A 13773-nucleotide genomic window follows, 5' to 3' on the forward strand; every position below is an offset into this window, starting at 1 on the left:
TTTCTCGACGTATAGTCTTGTCAGTGGGTTAATCTGTGTTGTAAATGTGCCGGCCATTCAGTCAAGTGAACTTGACGCCCTTCAAGGACGAACTCTCTGAATCATTAAGAAGCTAAGAGGAGATATGAAAAAAACACACAAGCCCTATTCTTCGGCAGCAAAACGCTTGTGTTACGTTATTTCCGGGGCTTATCAAAGTGGAAAGGAGAGCGGTTCCTCTGGTATGGCACATGGAGGAGTTTGGGATGATATTGAGTTATGAAAGATGGAGGAAAGTGGGGGGGGGGGCTTTAGATTTATTCTGCTGTCTGTTCGGTGGAGGGAGGCTGCTCGCGTGTGCACTGGTGGGTGAGGGTGTGCGTTTAAGCATATTCAGAATACGCCCGTGTATTTGTGTCTGTGCGCGCACATAGGTGTGTGTGGCCGTAGCTGTCTTCCAAGTCGATAGACGCACTCTGTCACCACTGGCAAGTAATTGACAGCCCGGAGTTTGCAGTGACACAGGCCTTGCATATATTTCCTCCATTACCTTGTGTGTACGTCAGCCTGGAGCTCTCCCTGGCAGTGCACTCAGGAGTCAGCTAGCTTGGCAGGGGATTAAACAAACACCTTCTATTCGGGCTTATGGGGAGGAATGATAAACTCTCTCACCCTCAATAAGCCAAATAGGTAATAAAGGCTCCCCCTTTCTCGTTGCTGATTAGTTATATAAATACTGTTGGGCTTCACTTCCTGCTGCTATATGTTGCTTGCTGTCCAAAGTCAAGCTAATAATGTTTCACTGTTTTAATTACTTGGAATAGTCAGTGTACGTTTTGCCAAATAAGAAAATCACAGTGTACAGAGGGAATTAAAACAAAAACTGAATGCAAAAAAAAATATTTGGATCAACTGCTTATGGCAACAGTTTACTCCTGTGTGGGGATGTTTTCACACTAAATGGCAGTTTCACAGTCCTGTATATTCTCAAGGATACTAAGGAGGCTGCAAAAAGGGGCTTTAAATATCATATTTTAATAGTAAGAACCTGAGAATCTAAAATGCCCTTTAGTAAACTGTTCAACAGCTGAACTGATCAAATCCATTGACAGCGGCCTTGTACAACGTGAGGACACACGCCTTAAATCTGCGGTAATTCTTTCTTCCCCTCTTGTCCTTGATGCCATGGTAAAATGGCAAAGTTTCTATAAAAGAAAAAAAGCTCAGCTGCTCAACTTTGAAAGATTTGAACGCGCGGAGAGAGCAGGATGGCACTAGAAGACAGAAAAGCACAGACACAACAGACATTTTGAGCTCTCTGTAGAATTATTCATAATTATTCTCTTATATCCATTTGCAAAAAGGGCCTTGGCGGCCAGAGAAATGTTACACCGCAATTTGTCTTCCCCTCTCTCTTTTTCCTCTTGCTGCCTTCTCCCCTACAAATCGTTAGCTTCACTTTTCATTAGCCTGGATCAATATGGCAGATCAGTCGCTGGTGGTGAGGGCTGCGTGGCGGACACCCCATTTCCTCTCCCTACTCTTTTTACTCCTTCTTTCCCTTGCTCTTTTTGTGCTCTGTCACGGTCTCTCTCCAAGCTGGTGGAAGCTGTGAGAGGCGTCGGGGAGCTTGGCGGGGCCCGAGAAAGAAACGTGAGCCAGGGGTTGGAACGCGTGCTGCCCAATAAGGCAGAAATGGCAACACTGAATGATAACCCAATAAAGTTTAATTAAGAGCCTGTAACCTCTCAAGCTTATGGCAGTAATGAAAATGGAGGCTGCATGCAGAGGAAGGAAATTAGAGTGGAAATGTAAGGGTCTGCAAAAGTTCAGTCATATTGACACTGTCTGCCGAATGGGAAACATTATCACAGACTTAATTCCTTTTTGGTGGCTTGAAAGAAAAAGGTTTTTGTTCCCCGGAATGACTCTGGACACTATTTTTTTTATGTTTTGGTCAAGACTGCATGTGAAAACTTGTTTGTGTGTGTATTTTTATTCAGGTACCCATATTTAGGTCCTGAGTTTTCAGTTCAGGAGTGTCAATTTGTGTTGATTCTGGCCAAATCTGGCAATTTCCTTTTTCTTCTGATCACATGGACGATATTCACAGTTTCGTAGCAAATAAAAGACATGCTGAGTTTGTTCTGCATGATACCACACATATATAAGACAGTAATAGTTTGTTTGGCTGTTCCCCTTCGGGGGTCAACACAGCGACCAGCTACCTTCATGTCCTATTTCACTACATCCATAAACCCCCTCTATGGTCTTCCTCCACACCTCCCGCCTGGCAGCTCTAACCTCACCAATACATCCACTATCTCTCCTCTGAACATGTCCAAACCATCTCAACCTGGCCTCTCTAACTTTATCTCAAAAACAGGCACAAAACAAAACAAAACAATAAGTGAGAAGCCAGTGATGCCAGCGCCTCTCCATGAGTTGCTTTGCACCTCAGCGATCGGAGGGGGTTGGCGCGAGTACAGTGGCATTGTTTGGACTCTGTGTGTGTTTCGTTCTGCTTACCCAGCACAGTGAGACGGGCAGGACGGGACCTCATGGCAGCCTGGACGGCCTGGCACTCGAACACAGCGTCATCCATCAGCTCGACGCGCTGGATCCGCAGATGATGCTCTCCTGAACCGTGGTCGCCAATCACTGTGTAACGAGGATAGCCTGCGGCACAAACACATTTCGTTCGTTTTAAATCACCCTCAAATATTAAATACGACCCAACTGTCAGATAAACAAATAAATAAATGTGCTTTTCACAGGCCATAGCGTGCATCGTCTCCCTAATGATGTTTATTATCAAGTTGTTAAAGCATAAAAAAAAATGTGTCCTTGTTATAATTCACTCTGCTGGCATGAGCGTGTCAAATGAGCTGCAAAAGCAGACATGGTAAATAGCAAGGAGTCAATGAGAGGATTACTTTATTGGTGAATATTGCTTGATTGTTCATTTCTTTCATTTACTCGCAATGCGTTTTCATACAGGTTTTTACAGGACTCCTGGCTATGTTAATGAGCTACTGTGGAAGTTGCTGCATTCTGCAGAATGATGTTTTACTACAACTGTAAACAGGAACAGCTAGAGTTTGAGGTGTTTCAGCATTGCTCTGCGAAGTGATTTATAGTTTAATAAAGCATGAAGGCAATATCCAAGAGACCTGGACATTTTACACAAGTCAGACGAGATGGTTTCAAAGATATCCCCTTAATGCTCATCAAATTATGCATCATGGGTGTGTCCACAGGGGCAAATACACAAAGCCAAGATTCGAAGATTCAGAGTTTACTGTTGCACAGTATAGAAACATGTTTCCATGTACAATAAAATTCTTCTTTTGCTTTCTACCCAAATGCCTAATAATATAAAATCTTAGAGGCAGAATATAAAAGAGACTATAATACAAAATTTAAAATAACTAGTGCAAATACCCATGTGAAAATGAGAGTGTAAATAATGAACACATGAATAATTAACCTTCTTCGTTCTTTTTTCTTTTTTTTTTTAAATCTCACTCAATCTTCTTAATTATTGTGTAGACCGTATGTGGAATGAAATGAGAATTAAAAAAAAGCAACTCCAAAAAATGTGAAGAATTTCCAACAGAGAATTGCTTTTTCCTCCAGTGGTCCTTCCGTAATTGAGCTATGATGAAACTAGAGGATTGCATTACAGGAGTTTTACAGGAGAACAAGGCCAGACTTTTAATAAAGCCTCAAACTTTCATTCATTCATTCATCTTCTGTAACCGCTTGTCCCGTCAAGGGTCGCGGTGGGGCTGGAGCCTATCCCAGCTGTCATCGGGGGAGATGCGGGGTGCACCCTGGACAGGTCTCCAGTCCATCGCAGGGCTAACACAGAGAGACAGACAACCATTCACACTCACGTGCACACCTACGGTCAATTTAGAATCACCAATGAACCGTCGCTCCAACTTTGCGCTTTGTAAAAATAAAACTTCACACTCTGGACTCAAGCGCACGTCCTTCCCTTTTCCAAAAAGATCTGTCAGTACCCGTCCAACTGTTGGGTCACCGCCAACAAATCTTGAATTCCCCCAAAAGTTTATCTCTGTAAGGGCAGTCTGATTATATGGTTTGGCTCCCAGATGGAACATAACAGCTCGGGCAGCCTTATAACAGCTTTTAATTCCTTGAATTTGTCTACTGCGAAAACCCATCTTAGGCTCAAAGTCCAATTACTGACTGTTGCTTCACTGAATTCAGTAGCCTTTAATAGAGCATGAAGTGGGCCTCATTATATGCTGGTGGGGTGAGTTACAGCCTATTAAGCCACTCTCTGCATTTCATCCTCCTACGTGTAGCCTTTAATCTTAAGGGTCTATAGAGAAGCACGGTGAAGGACAAAAGCACACATAAACATAAACATTAAAACCAGGCAGAAACAGAGGAAGGTAACGCAGGCGCTAGCTAAAACGAGGAACGAGGTAACATCCACCGGCGGATGTTCGGTAGCAAAACCTGTCAAGGAGGTGATAAGAAGTTCTCCTCTCTTTGACACATTACTTCACAATGCCTCCTACGCTGTAGAAAGGTGGCGCTTCACCGCAGGCTGTGTGCAACAGGGTTAACAGACACCTGATCACGAGTCAAAGCATCCATTAATAACATTAATAACCAGTTACTGCTTTTTCATACCCATAACGCCTAAAATAGAAGATGCCCCATTATGCGCACAAGGTCACCCAGAGAACCATTTTGCTTCAGTTTTATGTTCATTGATGAGATTCAAAGCAATAATGCCAAAGCGGATCACAAGGGTAATGATCATTGCACAAATCTGTATGGCGTGACCTTGAGTTGACTCCAGTAGGTGGGGCTTAGCCGTGCCTACTCTTATAGAGACCTGCACTCTGTTGTTGCTTGCCTTAATTGCAGCAAGGTACGAGCCATGTAAATTTATGTTACACCAACAGATGATCACGCAGGTTACCTCTCCCGTGCCTCAGGCAAACTAAGAATAATTTTGCTGTGAGAGGGTACGTGGCTCTGCTCCAGTTTCATCTCTCTGCATTAGCTGGATCCAAAAGGAAAAGTAATTTGCATTTGCGGTGGATAGTAAATGATAAGAATGTTATAATCTCATTTTCAAAGAGCGCAAACATACTGTAATGTGTTTGTGTCACCTTATAAGCACCTAGATCATGCATTTTGTCAAAATGATTGAAATTACCCTGGCACACACGAAGACTGATCGCCTCTGCACATGCGATGTGTACCTATACAGGGCCATTGATCTTGGATCTCGGTGAATTTCAAAGACACAATGTGTTACCCAAAGCAAACAATGTAAAATAGGCCCATTAAGGAGTAATGAATCCATCAGGGGGGAATGGATTTGTCTTGAGGCTGAATCAATGGCGGACGTGCGTGTGTGTGCGTGCATGTAACTATACGGACACTTGAGGCGTGGCCTAGTGATTTATAGCGTTCTCCTAAAACGCGTTTCACACAGTGTAACCACCAGGGGATGGAAACAGGTTTTCTAAAGCTGCAAACAGGTGACTGCGTGTACAACTTGCCCATGAGAGGCAGCAGCGGCACACGTTCCCGTCAGTCTCTCCTTCTCGAGAGCTCATTCTCCCAAACCTACAAATGCGCGGCATGGCTTGTGGAGACACTTCCTACACCATCTCCTTTTGTGTGCACACCAGGAGAATTCACTTATAGCTGCTTTGTCTATTGTCGCCATCGTCATGTGCAGCAGATACGTTCCACGTCATGCATATTCATGACATTGATTGGTACGTCGAGCTGCTGTGGGGCTACTTCACTTTTCTTTAATTAGAGTGGAAAAGCGTGGCACAAAAGGGAATGAAAAGGAAATTCAGGGACAGATAGGAATCATTGGCTTTTGTGCGGTGATTTCTTGAGCTGAATGGTGAAAGGAGTTCTCTCGGTTTAATCACTGCTCCTGTGAATGGAAACAGGTCCCAGGCGGAGCGCGCTGCCAACGCAGCCCTCTTTCTATGAATAGCCGAGCAGACCTATATTATTGAAATGCTGCGTGCAACATTTGATTCGTCGCACTTTTCATGTATACAGCTGCCACTTTCCTTTCATTGTGTACATCTTGCACTGATGTACCATCACTCTTTTACTGCTGCATGCACTGCTAGTTTAGGTGAGGCAGGGGGTGGGGGTGGCGGGGAGGAATAAAAAAAGGACAGCTGTGGAGCGCTTTATTTTGAAAAAGTGTCATCTGTCTCAATAGAAGGCACTCAGCCCCTGTCCGTATCACAGGGTTGATTCCAGCAGCCTATTTTATCCCGGCAGGCGGCTATTTCTCTTCATACAAAACCCTGGACATTTTTAACACTCCGACTCCACATCTCTCGCCCGATTATTCATCCAAAAGAGAAGAGGAGAGTGGCTGTTTGGATGGCCGGGATTACTGCATCATGTCGGCGACTGTTAAACTATTCACAGATGTGCTGTTAAAGGGTGATCTACTGCAGCTCCCTTGAGAGTGGTGACCCAACATTCTCTCTTTTCCCTCTTTCTGCTCCTTCCTCTGACTTTGCCCGTCGCTGAAATGAGATTTCTTCTTGATTGTCTTGTCTTGTTAAATCAATAAAATAGAAGAGGATAAACATCTCTGCTCCACTCTGACCCTAAATAAAATTGTGCTCTCTCTCTCTCTCTCTCTCTCTCTCCCTCTCACTCTTCTCCATTCTATCTCCAGCAATCATAAGTACTCTCCCTGTCTGCCTCCTTTTCTTCCAAAGGAGACTTGGAGACTGCAGGACTATTGTTTACAGCTACCTCTCAGCCTCCCCTGGGTCTGATAAGGACCTGACGAGAGAAAAGGAGGGCTTTACTGGGGCTCTGTCAGCCGCTGAGGTTTAATTACAGACCACATCAGTGGCAGTGAAGGCCTCTGAAAGCGTTTGCTAAAGGTCAGAGGGTAGAAGCCCCCCAATCTCTAGTGCAATACATATTTAATCATTTGGGATCATAAGAGACATTTCTGTTTTGAAAATGGCCACAGTTGGACACTGTGTGCCTTGCATTGCAATTAACTTGAGAGAGCTGTAAAAAAAAAATAAAAAAAGTCTGCACTCTTATAGGGTAAGGCTTCCTGCTGCATATGGAGCAATGTGTGCACATTCAAGTCTAGCTCTGTTTTGGCAGAACTTAATGCTCATTGAAGCAGGATTTTCTTACTCAATACGTCATCGCTTGAAAAGGATTGAAATGTTTGTACGGAGGAGACTGAAATTCATCACGGTCATGAATATACATAGAGCTTCCGCTGGTGGAACAACAGGCTACTAAATGACAGTGGGGTAGTCACTTTTACTCCAAATTAAACAATTAAGACAATTATGCATTAGGTGCGGCGTAATTAGAGGACGCCAGCCAGTCTTCAAAAAGCCATTTAGCAGCCTGGAGCACCAGAGAAAGACGTGTGCAACTGCCGATTTTGCATTTCATTTGGATTGTCGGGCTCCGCTGCCAAACGTAAAAGTGTAAGAGATTTAACTCTGCACGTAACACAGAAATGAGACAGAAATGAATTTTTGATTCTGTTTGGTCACGATGAGTGATATAATTATTACACTAGTAATGTAATTCTTCCTCCTTTTCTTTTTTCTTAACCACACTTTTATGGGACCTCTTTTGTCTGTCTGTGATGTCTTTGGCAGAGGGAGGCTTGTTGACATGTGGGGGCTTTAGACGACAGAAAGCAGCCATTTGAATGTGACAGCTTTATTAGCGAGTGTAATCAATAGAGGAAACAGAAGGAGGGGGTGGCGAAATCAGGGTAGTGCGCTCAAGGGGATAAATGCTGTTTCTTACCGGAGAGGTCTCTACCCACTCCGAGTGCCAGACCGTCTTTGATCCACAGGACAACACCGTGGTACCCCGGGATGGTGCATGGTAACGTCACAGGCTGGCCTGCCACCACCACCAGGTCCTGTGGCTGCTGGGAAAACATGGCCTCCGCCCCTTAAAGGAAAAGAAAAAAAAGAAAAGAAGGCAGAGGTTAGCGCTAACCTATTTAAATCATTATGTTACGTAACATAATCACGGCAAGTGCCATGAAAGATAAAAGAGAAGAATAAGGGAGCTCTTATGAATACTTTCATTCAGTGATTTAAGTGCTGAAATGTTGGGCAAAGTGAGGGAAGTGCACAATACGCCCATTTGCACCAATTTCACTCAAACCTCTTGTCAGACTCATGTTGAAAGAACCCTAAAGGGTGATACACAAATGTGGCGCATCTTTTTACTATTCATGATACAGAGACAGGATACTGTACACGCGTCGCAGGTGACAGCGCAGCACCAGGACTGAAGCGCGGGCGAAGAGACAGCCGTCACAGCTCGGCTTGGTTCATTTATGAAGGATGTCACCGTACAGATGGGCTGGGCCCGTACACACCACAGCAGATAACACAATCTTGTCTGCCAACACTGCTCTAGCGGCATACATTAACTCAAGCTCACACCCATGTATTCCAACTGTGCAGCCGCTATTAGCTGCACTCCTCTGCTGCGTGTTCAGGCGGAAAGTAGTGTGTAGTGAACTCCATTAGAGGCAGAGGGTGTGTTAATGGGGAGGGGTACCGTGGTGCTAGAGGTGTGCATGAGTGCTGTGAATCAGAATGGAGGGCACTGAGTGGCACTGATGTGTAGTTAGAAACACTGGCAGGCTGCCTGTCACCTAAAGCGTACACGTGCAGACATGCATTCGTGACACTCTCAGTCTGCTTTGAGAGCACAAATTGCAGCAAAGGTTTAAAAGCGTTGGTTGCTCCCTCACACTTCCCCCGAAACAGTTTTGCTCACAGTTCTTTCTTATTTCCAAACTTCTCAGTTCAGTTGTTTGGATGTGGTTGTCTGCCTCTTTCTCAGGTGGCTTAATGTTTTTATTTGTCTTTGATTCGCGTGGCGGCGCGAATGTCGTACTAACCGGAGCACGCTTTGCAATTATGCTGAAACGGGCACACGCATACGTAGCCACTTTTTGATCTTAATCGTATGCAAATAAAAAGCTGTTGGAAGAATAGCTTGTGGTGAATTACAATAATAAACAGAGCAAAGACGGCGGCGGACAGGAGAGCAAATTTTTCATCTCACTGTACATCTTTGTACTGTGCTGCTTCCTTGTATGCTTGGTTTTATATTCAAAGAAAATAACTCACCCTTCACAATTCAGACCTCAAACAAAAGAAAGACTGTTGTCATACAAGAAACAAAAGGCAATTGCTGTTAGAATCCACAAGTTATTTTTTTTTCAGCCTTGAACTGAATTCCTTGTGATGGACTCCGTTGGAAGTTTTCGACTTAATTCATGCAACCTCCTCTTTGTTTACTCTGTCACACATCCACCACACGCACTGTACATGTTCCTGCTCACTGCCTTATTTTAACAACCTACATCAGGAAGAAAAAAAAAATTATAATAATGTGCCGTTTTTCAAAGCATATACTGGGCTTTTCATCATCTTCACACTCAACACCATCTCCCCGGCTAACTAGGCCCCCCTTCGCACACGTGTGTGTCTTCACGCCGGCTCGGTGAGACTTTATCTCGCCGTGTGCACTGCCCTTCAAACCTAGACAGCTTTGTTCAGCCCTGACTGTGTTTCCCACGTGAGCCGCTTATCTCGGCTGTACTCTGCTACCCAGCGAGCGCGCAGATGAATCGCGCCGACGTATAGACAGCCACTCAACAGATCTATTGTCTTGCTCGCACTGTAAACGCCAGGGATCCCTGTATCTGCTCAGTCATGACAGACATTATCAAACGGTTCAGCCTGTGCAATAATTGATTTAACATTGGAGGGATCTCCTTGGTGGTAGCACACGTGTCTTCCTTATCTGTACTTGTGCCGTCGCATATTCCCAGCCTGTTCTATTTAATGATGAGTTTGCACAGAGATTTAAAGTAGGGTCTGATTTTGAGTTGCAAGTTATGTTTAACAAACGTTTGACTTCTCAGAAAGTTCTCTCAAAAGTTGTACACATCTCTCACACAGTGGGTCAGGGCAAGCATGCATAGTTGGTCATTTATCATAATCAGATCATTTATTGATCGGTACTGGTGGGTGTTCTGGATGGATTTGTTTATTGGCGAACGTGTGCTGAAACCTTCGCCGCAGATTGCAAGCTGGTCGTGGAGCTTTATGCCCTGTCCTTGTCTGAACAGTTGGTCAAAATAGGCGCATACTGGGGACTTAAAATAATGTCTGCAACAAAATACGGACGACACAAGAACTATGTCTGTTAACCAATAACCACCAGCAAACCCAACAAGGAACACATGGTCTAATGCTCAAAAGGGCAGCAGTATCTCATGTGGTAGACTGGGTTGTCTGCTAATAGCAGGGTCGATGGTTCAATTCCCCGGTCCCTCCGCATGCCAAAGTGCAGAAGGGCCACCTTGCATAGCAGCTCACCGATGTGTGAGTGCGAATGAGAAATACTGTAAAGAGCTCTGAGTTCCACAAAGGTGGGAAAGTGCTACGTAAGTGCAGAGCGTTTACTCAGAAGCCAAACCCTTCTGACACTGAATGCGACTCCAGGCGTGTTTATCTCAAATTGGAACCTGACACTTGAAACTTTCACCACATTAAACAGGCATTCTTTAAAAACGCCTTCTTAAAAGTTGGCACTTTGTTGCCATTCCACGTCTGATGTCCTCAAAGCTCCATTAAAATAGACCGGCAGCAGAGGGGATCAAAGACTTAACTGACACCAGCTTGTACTTGTTACTTACGCAGTTAAAAAGTGACCTCCTTCATTCAATTTAAAGCCTGGCTAGGTTTTGCAACAAATGTGCCTTCATAGGGACACAGCAGCCGAGAAAAGGTGTGATGCGCGTGAGGGGGCCGCAGCTCACATCAAGGTGGCTACATTCATTCATCCATCCATCCCCTCTGCAGCGAATAAATCTCTGTCACATCTGCCAGATTCATCCTCCACTAGGCATCGCAGCGCTGGCAAAAAAAACAAAACAAAAAAAAACAAGAGCCACCCAATCTACGTTGTCTATACCCTCTGCCAGGCATGGCACGCAGCGGAGCGGAGACAACCTGCCTTCCTCACTTATTCATGAAAAATATTTTCATAGCGCAATTAAGAATTAAGCACCTCACTTTATTCTTCATCACTGACAGTAATAAGAGAAGAGAAGGGCGATTATGCCCAGGTGCACAGAGCTGGAGATGCAGATTAATAAAGCTTTATAACGTATCCTAATGGGGTTTACTGGGGAGCTTGGTAAAATAAATATATAAATAAACAAATAAATACAATGGAAAACGGTCCAGACATGCCAATTTGTTGCGAGTCAAATGGGCCTTGGCTTCGGGGGCTAGGTTCTGTGAATGTGTGGGCACGCAGAGAAACAGGAGCAGACACCTTTTGTCTGCCGCTAGAGACAACAGACGATCCCGTGGGTTTTTCTCACTCAGAAACAGACATCTATGAATAGATCCTCAGCAAAAAGGGAAATAACAAAGTGAACTACTTAGTTTGTTACCACATAATGTCTGAAAAGATTAGTGAAAGCAGCAGAGAAATTGTTTTACTTCAGCTCTCTTTGGATTTGCGAAATCGCGCATTAGGCTTTTGCTCAACTCTTTTAAACGCCAACTGTTATCTAACAACTACCTCTCGGCACTGCAGATTATGACAATCTAACCACATACTTATACACTATATACAGTGAAGGTCAGAGCATTGGCAATAGTGCATCTGCAGAGTACATAATTGAGGATTTGAATGGATTGTTCAAACATCTTGACCAACTTCAGCGGAATCATATTTCTCACCATGGAGATATAACTCACATACTCTTCATTGGCATTGTGAATTAATCTGTTGAATCAGCTGAGAATGTTGCAGAGAGAAGAAAGGATTTATCTGTAATATCTGCCCAGAAACATGTGTAAAACACACGGAGCTGTCTGCATTTCAATATCCACGCATTTGTTTTTTTTTAACATAAACTGGAACTGAAAGTAAATTACAGCGTATGCATGTTTATGTCATCATCAAATCACATTCTGTGATTCACGCTGGGTTTGATTGAATACCCTGCATTTAGAAAGGTGAGGCCAGGGATCTGTGATAAGGACTGCCCGGTTGTTTCAAATGGTGTAAAAAGCTGGTAGTTAAAATCGGCACACAGAGCCATATTCATAATGCGGGCCGGCACTCCGCATTGCCTAATGTTGTCATTTCACTTCAGATAATTTGTTTACCATTGGACGGCTGCTGCATTTCCACACACTCCAGCACTATTTTCCCCTCAGTGCTAACTGCCCCCAATTTCATCGCTCTTTGCCAATCAGGCCTGGAAATTACCATTACGGACACACATCCAGCCCACTTCAGAGAAATAATCAGCATGCTGTCTGTGCGGCATGTGGCCACACAGCACCAAAGCTTAGCCTGGGATCATTATCAAAAACTATTACCCCTCTGGCCTGGACATTTTATACCAGCAATTTAGAAGCACAGGAGAGCTTCAGAATATGGAGGAGTGGGTGAGTTAGTCATATGTGTTGTTATTTGGTAGGCAATGGCCGCAGTTTCTTTTTTTATGACATTGCTGCTGGTGGTTTTCAGTGGAAGTACTGGAGAGAAGAACAGGTGCAAATGTGATTCCTTCTCTCTCCATGTGTGGGGGAGTATTATCTTCCTCTAATGCGCAGGTATTGTTGCCACAGGTGACAGGCTGCTTGTTAAAGGTGTGAGGTTAGGGACTCATTTTAGTTATTCTTATAGACTGTATTGCAGTGACCACTAGAACCTCCGGGAAGTCAAATGAAAGCTGCCGCCCCTGCTGGAGATCCAGCTGGTCCATTTGTTTAAACCACAGAACAGGATGCACACTGCAGGAAATAGTGCAAAGCACATTTTGCATCTACTTTCTTCTCCAAAGTTCTGTAAATTATCACTCAGCACTTGCCGGAGAAGTTCTGTGGTCTTTAATTCAGACCTGCGGATCAATACAAATGCCAATCCCTTGCGCTGTGGGTTACTTTCTCTAAATGTTTATCTCTCCTAAATAAAACTTGCAAATTGCAAAGCCCTAACATGTCCTTCTTCTCCAGACAATGATTAATCACACAACTCCACTATATATATATATATATGTATATACACATACATATATTTCTCTCTCTCTATATATATATTTCTCTCTGTCTCACCATCGCTCTAATGGCTGTGATTTTTGCACTATAATTATTTGCAGCATAATCATTAATTTGACAGGGTCAGTAAAGCGCCACAAAAGAATGACTTCCAATTTCGCCCGTGGTTATAAGACCCTTTTCCATGTTTGTGAAAATTAGTTTCAGATTGGTGACAAATGTCCTCTGTAAAATGTCTGAAAGAGCATTTCTGACAAATGTGGACATAAAAGAAAGAAAGAAAGAAAGAAAGAAAGAAAAGAAGCAAGTCCAATTTCAGAGGTGTTAAAGCAGCATTACTGCTAATGTGTGACAGAAACTGGGCAGTGAAAGAGACAACTAATTACTAGACATAACCACTGAAAGTCACGCTTCAGTCGAGCATGTTTTATCATCTAGTTTATTCACAATGTGACTTCAGAAGTCACCCAAAAATCCTGATCAGCTGTGAATGATCCACAGCTTACACGCATGTTCTGTAAGTGTTTGATATTTGGCGCTTAACCACACTGGAACGAGGCGCATTTCTAATAACGCGTATTTCAGAGCAGAGATGAATGGTACAGTATGCTGTTACAAGGAAAGGAGGTCTACACAGAAGGTAGCT

At 43.8% G+C, this 13773-nt stretch overlaps 1 protein-coding gene across 1 annotated transcript in view; it reads right to left on the reverse strand.

Moving 5' to 3' along the window:
• kirrel3b (kirre like nephrin family adhesion molecule 3b) overlaps positions 1-13773 on the reverse strand; it is a 150306-nt gene that overhangs the window by 53575 nt on the left and 82958 nt on the right. The window contains exons 2-3 of the mRNA XM_084558884.1: positions 7816-7965; positions 2509-2658 (exon numbers count right to left, since the gene is read on the reverse strand). Of these exons, the coding sequence (XP_084415010.1) occupies positions 2509-2658; positions 7816-7954 (289 nt within the window). The 5' untranslated portion in view covers positions 7955-7965. The remainder of the gene's footprint in view (positions 1-2508; positions 2659-7815; positions 7966-13773) is intronic.

This window comes from Chelon labrosus, assembly GCF_963514085.1.
Source record: "Chelon labrosus genome assembly, chromosome: 13".
In the NCBI taxonomy this organism is placed as follows: Eukaryota; Metazoa; Chordata; class Actinopteri; order Mugiliformes; family Mugilidae; genus Chelon; species Chelon labrosus.